We start from the raw sequence: 14935 nt of genomic DNA on the forward strand, positions 1-14935 counted from the left end.
GTCTGGCCTTTGTAAGTGTCTGACAAGAAAAATAAAATAATTCATGGAGAAATCTTTAATCCCATTGACAAACTCCAATAAAACCAGCAGTTACAACATTCATGGTACCTATCTATCTCTACTACACCTAGTTTTTCCTTTTTATGAAATGCAAACATTTCCTCCTGAATGTGTCAGTTCAGATAATATTATAAACAGAACAGAATACCTGCATAGTCATAGAGGAAAGGAATTTTGGAATTTTTACTTGAAACTACTATAAGACTTGTTTTAATTAAAATTAATTAAAATTAAATGTTGGACTAGTCAGTTTATTATCTTTTATGACCTCAGTGCTGGGAACTCATTCTATTTAAGAGGAAAATCTCTTTGACATTAGGTCTTCTGTTGGCTCAAGGATAAAGATAAGTTGGATCTTGATCATCTGTCTCAGGGCTTGCAGAACCACACTGTACACTTCATACCAACTCCTAATAATCCCAGGAATTGTATATTTAAACACTGAATGATATTTTAATTTCTTTTAGATAAGAAAAAAAACTTTGGAGACTGCATAAGATAACATGCACCCATTTCTTTATTTTAGGTTTCAAGGTGTGGTATGGTCTACATGGAACCCCATATGTTAGGCTGGAGACCATTAATGATGTCATGGCTAAATACAGTGCCTTCAGGAATCAGCTCTACTCATAAAGAATTTATAGTAGGCCTGTTTGACAGAATGGCTCCACTCTGTCTTGAGTTCATTAGGAAACACACAAAGGTAGAGCTTTTCCGAGAATCTGTCAGTTTATGAATTATGTTCAATTCCAAGTGCCAAAGGAATAATTAATTTTAATGGGGCCATGTTAATTTATAAATTTTTATGTGTGTATATATATATATTTAAACTGCTGTTAAGATGCAGGTTTGTGAGCAAGATGTTTGTTTGTATGATTAACTTGGTTTTGAATGTATCTTAGGCATACATGCCTACAGATTTTTTTGTTATCTTCACAGTGAGTAAAAAAAATTTAAAAATACTACTACTACTAAAAAAAACATCCAGTGGTCTCTTTTCAGTGAGTAAAATGCACGTGCAGTCAAGAGTATTTCTTCTTTCTTTTCAGGAACTGTCTCCTACTTCAGATACAAACTTAATTCGATCACTGATGAATCTGATGGACTGCATGATGGATGAATTTACTGATGAAACCCAATTTAAAGCTATGAATGATCATGACATTTTTTCTTGGCTTGAGGTAGGCAGTATGATAAACAGACAAAACAGAGAACTGCAAATCAGGCTTTAGTGGAATTGACTTCACAAGCAATAATAATTATATTCAATCATTATAATACATATTTTGTAATGTCCACTGAGGAAAATATTATTACGTATAAAACACCTACTTTATAATAGATGCATAGCTGAGTCTTCCATCTTTGGTGTCTTCATAAAAATTTAATGAATTTTATAAAATCACCCAAAGAAAATTGCATGATTCTCCAGTTTTTGGTATCTGTTTATTAATAGGATAGTAAGAATAGGATAATCCTTGCTATCTAAGGATTGCAGTTCAATAAAAATCCCTGCTAATAAATGTATGAATCAGTGTATGGGGTAGGCCTTTGAGTAAGAGAAAGATAAGCTCAATTGTTTTGGAATAAAGGCCAGTCTATGCTTGAATTCTCTCAAAATAAAGGCTCTGCACCGAGCAGGTCAGGCATTCTGTTGCACATCAAAGGTGATCAGATTCATTATTATTAGAGTCAACATAAACAGTGTTCTGCTTTACCAGAAGCATGGTCTCATGCTTTATAAATAAAAACAAGTTGGTATGGTATGATTCTATAGTGATTTGAGACAAAGATTTATTTGATTCAATGCAGAAGAACTTTGTAATATACAGGTACAAAATTTATGTTTCTTATTTTTATTCCAACTCTAGGGTATTTTTTTATTTTCACTGATATGGTCTGTAGGAGCTACCTGTAAGGAGGATGATCGACTGAAATTTGACAAAGTTGTGCGAGAAATGCTTAATGGACCAATTAGTGAGCAGACAAGAGAACAATATAAATTGTTGAGTAGTATTGATCAACATGCTTCAAAGGCTTTCACTGTTCAATTTCCAACAGAAGGAACAATTTATGATTATCGGTTTGTCAAAAAGGTAAGTATTATAAAATGAGATGTTGCCCCTCATTTTCAAGTACTCTTTTATGAATACTACAAGTTGTGTATTGTAATTTTTATTTTATTTTATTTTATTTTATTTTTTTCCTGCTGCCTGCTTCTTTTGTCACTGAATTAGGCAGGATATCCTTCCTTACAAGCCAGTGTAAGGTCCGGTGTTCTGGCTCAGACATATAGCGCCAAAGCTTGTTTTTGCAGCTACCAGAAAAATTGCCTATTGTAGCAGAAGAATTTGGCAGAAAATCTGCTTCTGTGCTTCTTCTCCTCTGCCTCTTTCCCTTGGGCTTAAGATAGGAATCTATGATTCAACTATTCCAGTGGAGAAAATGCACATACACTATCTAGTATGCTTCAAAAACTCCAAAACAAAATAAATGTACCCTTCTTGATTTTCTCATTCCTGTAAATTCCCATTGCTGTACAATGAGAATTAGTTTTGTCTAGATTTCTGCTTGTGCATGATTCCTGCGTATTGGTAAGGAAAGTGGCTGAGATTTCAATCAGCTGTGAAGGTTTCATGTCTTCTGCTAATAATCCCTAACGACATGTCCTTCCTTAGTTAAGGAGAGAAAATAAAGAGAGTGATCTCTAGGAATTTCATGACTGTTATCCCAAGATTTTGGGGGATAGGAAGGAGCATACAGGTTTTTTTTTTTTTTTAGAACTGATTACAATGATATTATTCATATAAGGAGTTATATGAATTTTCTGCTGGAGAGTTTTGACATCTTTTAAAGACTCTTCTAGTAGTGTGATCCAAAGGAGAAAACTTTGCTGTGGAGCTTTGGCATTAAAATTGATTTCTCCTCAAATTCCGTAATTTGGAGATATTTATAATGAGTAAAGATTCTGTGGAAAAGATGACTATGCTTTTTCACATATTTATTTTATTTACATATTTATGTATCGTATTATATGTAATATGTGTATAGGTATAAAAGGAGAGATAAAATCTTTGACTTTCAGTAATACAGTAATTGCATGATTGAGGTACGGGTACTATGTTTCTGTTTAAATAGTCTGAATTGACAACCCTACATTGCATCAAGTTAAATAAATATATTTAAGTTGATAGTGTTGAAACAAACCTATGAAATTATTTTTAATCCGTTCTAATATTGTCTGATAAATCCATCCGCTAATTCATAGAACTTTGATTTTTCTGTTTGCATTGATTCTATGCTGCTTTTTCATACTTATAAATATTTGACTTTCATAAAAATTAAAATAGGGAGCAGGAATTTGGGAACCCTGGGTGGAAACACTCAAATCAGCTCCTCCTATACCTCAAGATGTGATGTTTAATGAAATAATTGTACCAACTCTGGATACAGTTCGATATATGACATTGATGGAATTGTTGACAGTGCATCAAAAACCTTCTATATTTGTGGGGCCAACAGGAACTGGAAAAAGTACCTATATTACTGTAAGTACTTTTAACACTGACTTCAGAAATCATTGAATGGGGTTAGATGAGGAGTAATTTGATGGCATTGTTTATAAAAGGAAAATAAGACACGATTTTTTGGATATTATTAAATGAAATTATGAGAAAGGAAAACAGCAAAAGCTATGTAGCAAAAGGTGGAGTATTTTTTCTTTTATCTTTTTTTTTGTTCTTCACACACTTAGACTAAATTCTTAAGCAGCACCTAAATATCCGCTGGAAGAAGCTGCTAATACTACACAAACAAAATTCTTCAATATGATTCCTGTATTGATTTACTTTGCATTGTTATTTTATGCCACATATACTTGGGATGGTCCACACAGACACTGATGTACAAAATACTACTAAGGCATCCAGTTAGGATTGCTCAAAACAACAAAATGAAATGCTTAGGTACTAAACTTGGAAGCAGCAGAAATGTGTGCTGATATTGTTGAAAAGTTTAGGGGTTAATAACTTTTTAATTCAGATTCTACTATGGTTATTCCGTGCATTGAAAACAGACAAGAACAAGAATCTTGTCACTGAAACAAATACGAAGGCAAAAAAATAAAAGCAATTATTTATAGAATTATTTATAGAAACAAAGAATTATTTACAGAAACAGACTACAGTGAGAGGGGGAATTGGCTAGTCAGGATATTCCCAGGCAGTTTTCTTAGATAATTAGTTGGCCGTATGTGGTCATTACAATGAAAAACAGCTGCACATTTCAAGAGAAAGAAAATTTTAATCAAAACAATTGTGTGTCCTGTTTTATAATATGCCAAATATTCTTTACCCATGTTGTCCTGGTCCTTGAGAGAAAATGAAAAAGGAACATAAATAATAGTTAAAATCTATTTTGACTGTAGCTGTTGTTTCCGCTATTTCTGAAAATCTTTTTGGCAGAATGCTAATACTTGTTCTAGTTTCAGGATTTTTAAGATTGGTAATCTGACTGTAAAAGGGAGAAAAAAGTTGTTTTTTTTTTTTTTTTTTTTTTTTTTTTTTTTTTTTTTCCCCAAAATATGGTTAATTGTTTCATTGCTATTAATTTTCTGAGAGGTAGCAATGTCATCAACTGTTTAATATTTAAAGAAGTAATGTTATACCAGTGGCGTGTGAAGTCAAACATCTTACCTTATATGCAATATTGTATTGCTTATTTTTTGTATATGACACACAATACATTTAAAAGTCTATTATGGTATTAAAACAGAGAATTCAAAAGCCATTGTATTCTACCTTACACAATAATTTGATATTTCTTATGAGAAATATTCTTATTTGATATTTCATTACGAGAAACACTTGAATTACATGATTGTACACTCCCCATTCCCCTCCCCCCCCCCCCCCCCCCCTTAGGATCCCAGTCTTACTACTATGAGTATTACTGTATGTACATCAAAACAAACAACATTGTTTTCTGTAGAACCTCTACTCCACTTGCAGAGCTTCAAAGTTTGCAGTGCATTCAGAGGAAACAGCTGCTTTAGGTGATTGATTCTGTCCCCAGTGACATTTTGCTCTTTAACAGCAAATAAGTCACCTAAGTCAAACTTTTCACAGGCAATTATTGTGTTTTTCATCCACTGGATGGCTTATTTGAATCCATGGATTCTGATTGATGGAAGTACTTTTCTTAAAAAAAAATCAAGTTTTTGTTCTCTGAAGTAAGCTATCTAAATTGATAATATTCTGCCCAGTACCTTTCATATCTCTGTACTGGTGTGTGTCATAGAAAAGTTTGCAATAAAACTTTTAATATTGTCTTTCAGTATGATTTGAATTCTGTGTAATAAATAAGGTAAACACTGAACTGAGAACAAACCATTGACAATTACTTTTTAAGTGATTAGTTTGTGTTTTTATACTGAAAGAGGCAACATGTATTGGTTCTTTGTGTGCATAATGGTAATTAAAATGTATGATAGTAAATAATAAAACATTTAAGATATATAATGACTTAATACAGCCAAATGCAGTATATTTCTCAGAGTTCACAAACTTATAATCAAAGGGAATTATCTTCTAAAAAGCATTGTAACTAGGTATCAGAATAAGAAATCACGATTAAAGTTTTTTAGTTTCTCCATTTCTACCAATATTATTTCTTCTGTCTTAAGGAATATGCCATTGTAGAATTAAAAGCAGACTTTACTTGCATTTTGAAATGATTGGGTCATTGTTATTTTGTGATAGACTAGTTCCTTTTTTTTTTTTTATTTCTTCTGTCACTAAGCGATGATTTGTTCCTTTTTGTAACGTGGTTAGTAAAACAGTACGGGTAACAGAGAAAATGTTTCTAAGGGATGACATCAAAAAGTTTAGATAACTTTTAATTCTTCATACGTATCAGAGGGATACTGCAGGTTAAATCCTGATGCCATAAGTCTTTCAGAGAAGCTACTAATGCCTGATAAGTAAGGGAAGTGTAGCAACATAATGCTCCTGTTGCTGGGGGTCACTTACAGAGATTTCCAGTTCAGCATTTTTTGTTGGGTTTTCCATATAGATCCATGGGAAAGCTTTATTTATTTGTTTATTTATTTATTTTTCTTTGAGGCAAAAAGTGTATAATTTGGTGGAGATACAGAAAATCTATTATTTTATGTTTAGCTAATAAGATTCTCTAAGTAAATCATAAAAGAGAAAGAAGAAGTAAGCCATTTCTCTGAGCTGCACAAAAATGGTTTTATTTGTTCTTTTGCCCTCCACTGTGTTTTTTTTTGTAGAGAGTTTTGCTTCTGATGATTCATGCAATCAGCATGAAGACATTTATCTGCAAGCAGATAAAATAAATTTGGTTTCCTGGTCTTGAATCTGTTACCTTTCCTTCCTTTTGTGTCATTAAATTTACTGTGGTAAATGAAGTTGCTGACTAAGGAGTCTGTAACCTACTTTTAAGTTACTTTTCTGAACTATTTTTTAAAAAGGACTGGAACAAGACCTGTTCATAGAAGACTTCCTGAAATACATAAGACAGAAATATAATAAAGCATAAATAAACCCTTTCTAATGAGGAATATGGTTAGGTTCTACTGGCCCACTTCATTTCTGGGTTGGTAGTTAAGGAGGTAATATTTTGTGGGAGTTTAGAACTGATAAAAAGAGTAGTAGAAATGTGGCTATTGAGTCACGTTGCTGTGCAGTTTTTGTGCATTGTCATTATTACGTATTTGTGCAAAAGTTCATATTTTTCCTTTGAGGTTAAAGATCAAATGCTCTTTCTGCTGGAAAGATGTGGTCTGAAAACTCCAACAGCTGTTGACATAGATTAGGCTATTCATTAGAGACATTAATTTATATGCAGAAATTGCTGGAAGGTTCTAGCACTGTAGTTTTTCTCACATGTGGGTAGGAAATGAATCCCATTCAGTCTTACTTGAAATGGTGACTTTGATCTAATTTCCCTCAGAGTTTAAATTGAAGCTAACAAAAAAGGGTCTTTGGAAAGTAGCTAGCATTATAAAACAATATCAATCTTGACAGTAAAGCTTATCTTTAGATATTCTTCCTATGTCCTCTGTAGGAAATATTACTGGAAACTCTTCAAAACTAGGCATAAGTATTAGGACCCGTGGATACTTTTGTCAATTTGGGTGTGGATTAAATACAAATTGACTCTAAGTAGTATTATGAAATGCTGTGTTTGGGCAAGATACTAACACGCTGAATTTATATAATATACTAGGTATATTATTTTTAGAAGATCTGAAAGTATCTATTTTGTGAGGTAGAAATTTCTTTGATGAATTAAGTTCATGATATTTTTTTTGAATCGTTAAAGAATATTGGTTTATCTGATGAAATAAGAGTTACCTTAGAGATAAATTACTGCTTTATAAATTTAAATGAGATAAAAACTATAGAAAAATGCCTGATTACTGTTTGCTAAATTGCTTTAAACTTTATCTATGTATATATTTTAACTTTCTTCACAATTCTTCCAGAATTTTCTTTTAAATAATTTGAATAAAGAAGTCTACAAGCCACTGCTTATTAACTTTTCAGCACAAACTACAGCAGCTCAGACTCAGAATATTATAATGTCTAAGCTGGATAAAAGGAGAAGAGGAATTTTTGGACCCCCTCTTGGGAAAAGAATGGTAACCTATATATTTCTGTATGTAAATAAGTGTTTAAATGCAAAGAAATATGTGAATGCATTATTTTCTCAACTGATTACAACTGATATCAAGAAAACTTGATCAATTTCAAATAAACCGTTGGAATTCCAATTCTTATTTATTCTTTTAATTTCTTATGTTTCCCATCTTCTTTACTCCTTCTACCAGTAGTGTGCATATTGTTTTAATCAACAGAAAAAATGTTATGATATGAATAATGGTAAACTGTATTATCATACTTCCCCTTCCATATTTTGTGATATTTTCTTTTACATAAGAGTTCTACATAGGTAAGGTGTTGCTAAAAATGTAGCTCTTGACAGTGTTGTGGTTTCTGAGTTTTATATAAATCTAAAAGTGGGGCCATGGTGGGTTTGACACTTGGATTTTGCATGTTATGGGGATGCTACAGAAGCTAGTTCAGCCCTCTCATTATTAGCCCTTGTTGTTGATCTACACAGGAGTCAGGGAAGGGTGATGTGGAATAAATCAAGAGGGCTTATGTAGCTCTGGGGGGTAAAACAAACAAACAAACAAACAAAAACTATGTAGAAACCCAGATGGGTGTTTCATGGTTCTCCGTTCTCCTTGATCCTTGGGATAAAGGGTCAGTAACTCTCCTGAAAACCATCTCAGTATACTGCTCAGATAATAATGCTAACAAGGCTCATGATTTAACCTGTTTACCTTTTTTTTCAGAAATTTCACCAAATTTCTGCTCTGTATCAATTAAAGGAAGAGAAGAGAGATAAAATGCATAAATGTATTTCTAGAACTTGCATTAGTTGCATTAGGCAACTAATGCCTGTGTCAAGATTTTTCCTGATCAGCAGTGGTCTATGCTTTAGGAATAACAGTGCCAAGAAAGATGTAATGCTTAGTACATTTAAAAGCAGAACCATAGTCTCAGCAAAGTTTCAGATTTTCATGGGTCTTCTTGACTCCATCTTTTTTTCCAAGAAAGGGCATATAAGTAGCACAGAAAGGTTTAAATAGCAAGTATTATTTTGCTATTTTTCATTGAATACACTGAGATAAAAGAAGAGAAATACAGACTCTCTCTCCTCTATAGTTCTGTTTTGGAATATCTTTAGAATTGGCACAGTTACTTCTTAAGTTTGGTTTAATTTAACTCAGCAGCAATTCCATTAAGAACTTAAGGGGCATTTTTCAAAAAACACATAGTGAAGTGTATAATTCACATTTACCAAAATAAATAAATACAAAATCATTTGTTTTCCTTTTTCAGGTTGTATTTATAGATGATGTTAACATGCCAGCCCGAGAGGTCTATGGTGCTCAACCTCCTGTTGAATTACTAAGGCAGTGGTTAGATCACTGGAATTGGTATGACCTTAAGGACTGCTCAGTGATTAAACTTGTAGATGTTCAGATTGTATGTGCAATGGGGCCACCAGGTAAGAGATGTATAGTATATGCTTTATCCTGTTTCATTGTTTCCAAAGGCTGAATTCTTATTATTTTAGTTTGTATCTTTATGGCTAGGGATAGGACTCGGTGAACCCTTTCCTTATAGGAAACATGAACAAAAATCATAGCAAAGTGGCTGAGGGGCAGCAAGGAGACTACACAAACCTGCCAGGAAGACGCATTGCTTTGCAGGATTTTTATGCAGGATTTTTGAAATTGTTTTGGTCTAATGAGACCATCTTCTTCAAAACTTTTAAAAATAGCACTAAGTGGAGGCCTGCGGTAGATAAACCTTATTTTTACTTGGCAAAAAAATGAGGGAAATCATATGATGTCGAGGTCATTATATTTCTCGTAGCATGTGTACATGTTGACTATGTATAGATAGTGATCAGTGTTGATTTACTTTATCATTTTTTTAGTTAGAAATATTTTATGCATGCTTTAACAATTAAAATAATGAACTAGTGTTTCTCTGATACTATTGTGTTTAGTTTTAAATGATCTGTACACTCTATTTCCTTCACTACAGTAAGGAATTGTGTAACAACTTCATGCTTCCTGAAAAAGCAAAACTGCTTCTTGCAATCATTTATCAGTGTGTTCATCCACAGTTCAAAGCACTTCATCTAAGCATCAGTCTGTGGAACGACTAAGCAGAAATTGCGAAGGAAAGGCATAACTTAATTGCGCTCCTTTTTTACATTGGAAATAGCCAAATCTTGGAGGTGCTTTTTCTGCAAAGCCTCCCTTCATGTTATGTTCCTGTTACAAGTGACTTTGGACTGCCTTCTAGTTTTCTTATAATTGAATGGATTAAAAACAAACAAACAAAAAAAACCACACACATACAAAACAAAACAAAAAAACTGATCATATGTACAAGTTGAATCACATATATTTTGAGTACTCACAGAATTGTATTATTTATTCCAGTCTGTGTTTATTAATTTTTTTCTACTAATAAGAAATTAAAATCTGAAATCTGCATGTTTATGTAGTGTTATTAAAGGAAACATAAAGCTATTTAGAGCTACTTTCTTAAAGTTAGAATTAAAACTTATATTTGAAAAAGATTATCTTTTGGGTAAAATTCATATTTATATCCCAATAGCTTGTTTAAATTTGCCATCAGTGCACATGCAAAAATTAACATGCATTGTAAAGTGCTGTGTCCAGGAGACAAATATGGTATGGAAGGAATTACAATGAATAAATTACAATGAATATCTCTCCTTTGCCCTATTTAGGATAAAATAATGAGATTCCTAAGCAGATACTGGTAATATGTATACAGTTATATGTGTATATATACAGTTTATGTGTGAATATAGACAGTTACTAGTTCTGCTTAGTCTCAGCTGGCTGAATGTGAAACAGCTCCATGAGTCTTATGGTTTCATTAGAACAGGGTCACACCTGAGCTACTAAGTCATGCCTCTTGACTTACTGTGCTAAATGTGTTTGCCTTTTGCCATGATCCTGATGTTAGGAATGGTACATTGTCCACTTTTCAGTTACTTCTTCCTAATTTGCTGCTACGAGAAGCTTTAACACATTGTGCAGCGTCTTAACCCTGAATTCCCAACAGAAGGAACAAATATCCATTACATTTTACACCTTCCTATTTCCATACATGTCTTCGTTATCCAAATCACAGTATAGTCATAGCTGCTACTAACTCTAGAACAGGGATAAAATTTAAATTAAATAAGATATACATATAGCTGTAAAGTCTTCTTTTGTGGTGATGCTTTCAAAATCAAGAACGTAGATTTGGAATTTATGATAAAAGCTTTCTTCTGTAACAGAAATGTAGTTAAAATAGTCTAAAATTATCCATCTTTAACTTGACCATTTCAATCTGTATTTTACAGATTATATCTTGCAGGAGAACAGCATGACTGTTTTTACTGTCTTGTTGCTTTCATTAGGTTTATGACAGGGTGTGGTACTTTTTGATGCAACACTGCTAGCTAAATCAAAGATGACTATTAGAAAAAAAATTGCTAGTTTTTCCGTGTTTTACTCTTTTTCTGTTATTATAGCATAGCTTTCTAATATTTAGGTGGCGGCCGAAACCCAGTGACACCACGATTCTTGAGACACTTCAATAAAGTTACTATTAATGAGTTTGATAATGAATCCATGTACACAATTTTTTCTAGAATCTTAGACTGGCATCTGACTATATGGTAAGGAACCTGTAGATATTGAGAAAAATCAAAATGAGTATTTAAATTATGGTACTAGGAAGTCTCAAAAGATAGGGGTCGTAGGACCCTTCTCTTGAAAAGAAATGACCATCTTTTCTATTCTGTGCCTTTTGTGGTATTCATTACTCCACAAAAATAAGGCTCGTGCAAAGATACTCCAGTGGAGAAGTGCTTGTTCTGAAGTCTCCAACCTAGTTTTAGATTAGCTGAAACTAATTCAGTTATCTGGGATACTTCTATAAACAGTATTCTTTGATGTATAACAAATCATAGTAGAATTTGGTTAGTTGTTATTCAAAGAATAGAATTAGAAACTGTTCTTAAATTTCTTGATGTTTGAGAAGGCTTATTCTTTCTTTGGCCTTTCACCATGGCATAATTTTTGATTCTATCATTAGGAATTTTTATATTTTTATTTAAGTTCCTCTATTCTATCCATTCTTACAGCTAAGTCCCGAAAGACTGTAATATCTCATTTCTAGATGAGGCTTGTGCTTTGACAGCTTCTGACCCTTTGAAGGGAGAAGACGGCAAGAGTTATTTGACCTACTTTCCTGTCGCTGTCGTTAATCATAAAAATGGGGGAAAGGGTAATCAAGTAGTTGTCTCACATAGCCAAATTTGTCAACATGTTCCATAGTTACTAGATTTGATTCACAGACAGAGTTAATCTTGTTTATCCAGTAAGAGTACTAAGATTTGTAAAACTGCCTGTGAGGAAGTATAATCTTAGAATTTTAAAATTGGCATGGACTCAGAAGTAAATCACTATACATACATAATATTGTTTATTAATTTACATGCTCATATGATGGAATTGTGAGATTCACCTTGTTCTTATCATCTTTTATAACTTGTCAGTTATAGCTTTCCATCACAATATGTAGAATTGACTCCACAAATTATTAATGGAACCATGCGTATGTATAAAGCAGCTATGAAGAATCTGCTTCCTACTCCAGCCAAATCACACTATTTGTTCAATCTTCGTGATTTTTCACGTGTTATTCAAGGTGTTTGCCTGTCAAGGCCTGAAACAACAGAATCCACAGCAATGATGAAACGTCTTTGGGTTCATGAGGTAAATCACCTAATACTAAAAAATAATATTTATTGTAAATAAGAAAAAGATGCAGATTTGTGTATAAAAGATTTTGTAATATTATTTTGCATTGGCTAGCAGCTGTAAATTGATATTACATTCATGAGACAGGAGTATGAATCTTCTCTCAGTAGACAAGCTGACTGTTGATTCCTTCATTTTCATGTGATTACATGCTCTCTGCAGCTTTGGATGTCTGCACAGTCCTTTCCATTTCTTCTCTTCTTCCTCCCCCAAAACACAAATTAATGGTGAGAAGAACAGCAAGTAGTCCTGGGTCATGGGAAATTTTAGTAATCTAAAGTATGGTCCCCACTTTTTAGTAATCTATTTTAGTAATCTAAAATCTAATTTTAGTAATCTAAATCTAATTTTAGTAATCTAAAGTATGGTCCTGATCTTTCTGTTTTCAGCAAGTGTTTCCTAATTTTTCAGTCATAATAGGACAGACACTCTAGAGAACATCAAGTGAACCATACTTTTTTTGAGGCAAGAGAATGCTCCAAATAGGTGGTATCTAGTTTTTTGTTGTTGGTGGTGGTTTTTTTTGTATTCCCTCTCCTGGTTTATAAGAAAGCAAGGTTGTTGGTAATTGTTGCTTATTAAATATTTAGCAGTAGTTCACAGAATCAAATCAAAATAAAGTGACCGTGGCAGAAATCTGTAGTGATCATGTGGTTCACTATACTTCCCCAAAGCAGGATCACAGAGAAAGATCAAGTAACTTTTGAAGGTTTTTTTTTTTTTTTTTTAGAAATTTCTTAGAGTTCTCTAAGTATGAATACAACTGCCTATTCCAGGAAATCTATTCATGCTGTTCACTATCTTTTTCATCAAAAAGATGTTCTAATATCCAACTGCAGTCTTCTTTTCTGAAATACAATCCTGTATCTTGTCCTATCTTGCAGTATACAGAAAGATCAACATACTCCCTTCCACTTTGCAGCAGCCTTTTATACATTTATCTAATATGTTAATAAATGTGTAGTGTGTATATATTTCCATACAGACTTTCACTTTAATTCCAAAATAATATTACTTGTCCCAACTGTTCAGATTGATTCTAAATATCTATTTATTTTTTCTGTAAAGTTTAATATATATATATATATATATATATTATTCAATATATAATCTTTTGCAGATTGGTATTTATTTTATCTTGACTAAAAAAATATAAATTCAAGAGCAGAAGCAACTATTAAAAGAATTACTTTTTATCTTACAGGTTCTTAGAGTGTATTATGATCGCTTGGTGGATAATCCTGATAGGGCTTGGCTTGTTGGATTTATCCAAGAAGTAGTGAAAGATGATTTACATGAAGATTTTCATGAACTTTTCCAGAATCTGGACTTCAATAACGATGGAAGAGTGGAAGAAGATGACTTACGTAGCTTAATGTTTTGTGATTTTCATGACCCGAAGAGAGATGACACTAAATACAGGGAGATTAGTGATGTGGATCAGCTGAGATTAGTTGTAGAGAGTCACCTCGAAGAGTTTAATAACTTGAGCAGAAAGCCAATGCAGCTTGTCTTGTTCCAATTTGCTATAGAACATATTTGTAGAATTTCCCGCATTCTGAAACAGCCTCGCAGCCATGCCCTTCTTGTTGGTGTTGGAGGGAGCGGTCGACAATCTCTTACTCGATTAGCAGCCCATATGGCTGAGTACAACCTTTTTCAGGTTGAAATAACTAAAAGTTATGGTATCAATGAGTGGCACAAAGACTTAAAAGTCATACTAAGAAAATCTACCGAAGCAGAAATGCAGGGAGTTTTCTTGTTCACAGATACACAGATAAAAAAAGAGTCATTCTTAGAAGACATTAACAACTTACTAAATGCAGGTGAAGTGCCAAATCTCTATGCAGTAGATGAGAAACAAGAAATTTGTGAACAAATGCGTCAAATAGATCGCCAACGGGACAGGGCAAAACAGACTGATGGCAGTCCTATAGCTCTTTTTAACATGTTTGTTGATCGCTGCCGAGATCAGCTTCATATAGTATTGGCAATGAGTCCTATTGGAGATGCTTTCCGTAATCGCCTTCGTAAATTTCCAGCTCTTGTCAACTGCTGCACACTAGATTGGTTTCAGGTAAAAAAAAAAAAAAAATAAAAATAAAAATAAAAAATGTTGGGCTTGTTTTTTTCTAAGGGAAATGCAATAGAAACAGACTTCAACCCTTTTTGTTAAGTAATTCTCTTTGGTCAAGTTAGCAATGAAAAATACCTTAGATTTTCTTAGTGTCATATTTTAAATTGTTTGCACAATTAGAATCATCTTAACTGCAAAATCATCGAGAAAATAAATATCAGGATGCAGTATAAAAGTATAAATGGATGAGCACAGTACTGTAGACACTATAGATTTAAATATCTATTATTTTATTCTATTATAAGGAGTACCAGAATCTGTGGTCCAAAAAAAGTTTG

At 33.0% G+C, this 14935-nt stretch overlaps 1 protein-coding gene across 3 annotated transcripts in view; it reads left to right on the forward strand.

Moving 5' to 3' along the window:
- The window catches only part of DNAH7 (dynein axonemal heavy chain 7), a 112295-nt gene that overhangs the window by 52761 nt on the left and 44599 nt on the right, over positions 1 to 14935 (forward strand). For all 3 annotated transcript variants that reach the window (XM_084523564.1, XM_084523563.1, XM_084523565.1), the window contains 9 exons: positions 587 to 763; positions 1110 to 1241; positions 1932 to 2156; positions 3411 to 3608; positions 7571 to 7726; positions 8997 to 9165; positions 11247 to 11373; positions 12256 to 12475; positions 13725 to 14597. In XM_084523564.1, the coding sequence (XP_084379690.1) occupies positions 587 to 763; positions 1110 to 1241; positions 1932 to 2156; positions 3411 to 3608; positions 7571 to 7726; positions 8997 to 9165; positions 11247 to 11373; positions 12256 to 12475; positions 13725 to 14597 (2277 nt within the window). The remainder of the gene's footprint in view (positions 1 to 586; positions 764 to 1109; positions 1242 to 1931; positions 2157 to 3410; positions 3609 to 7570; positions 7727 to 8996; positions 9166 to 11246; positions 11374 to 12255; positions 12476 to 13724; positions 14598 to 14935) is intronic.

This window comes from Aythya ferina, assembly GCF_964211825.1.
Source record: "Aythya ferina genome assembly, chromosome: 6".
Lineage (NCBI taxonomy): Eukaryota > Metazoa > Chordata > Aves > Anseriformes > Anatidae > Aythya > Aythya ferina.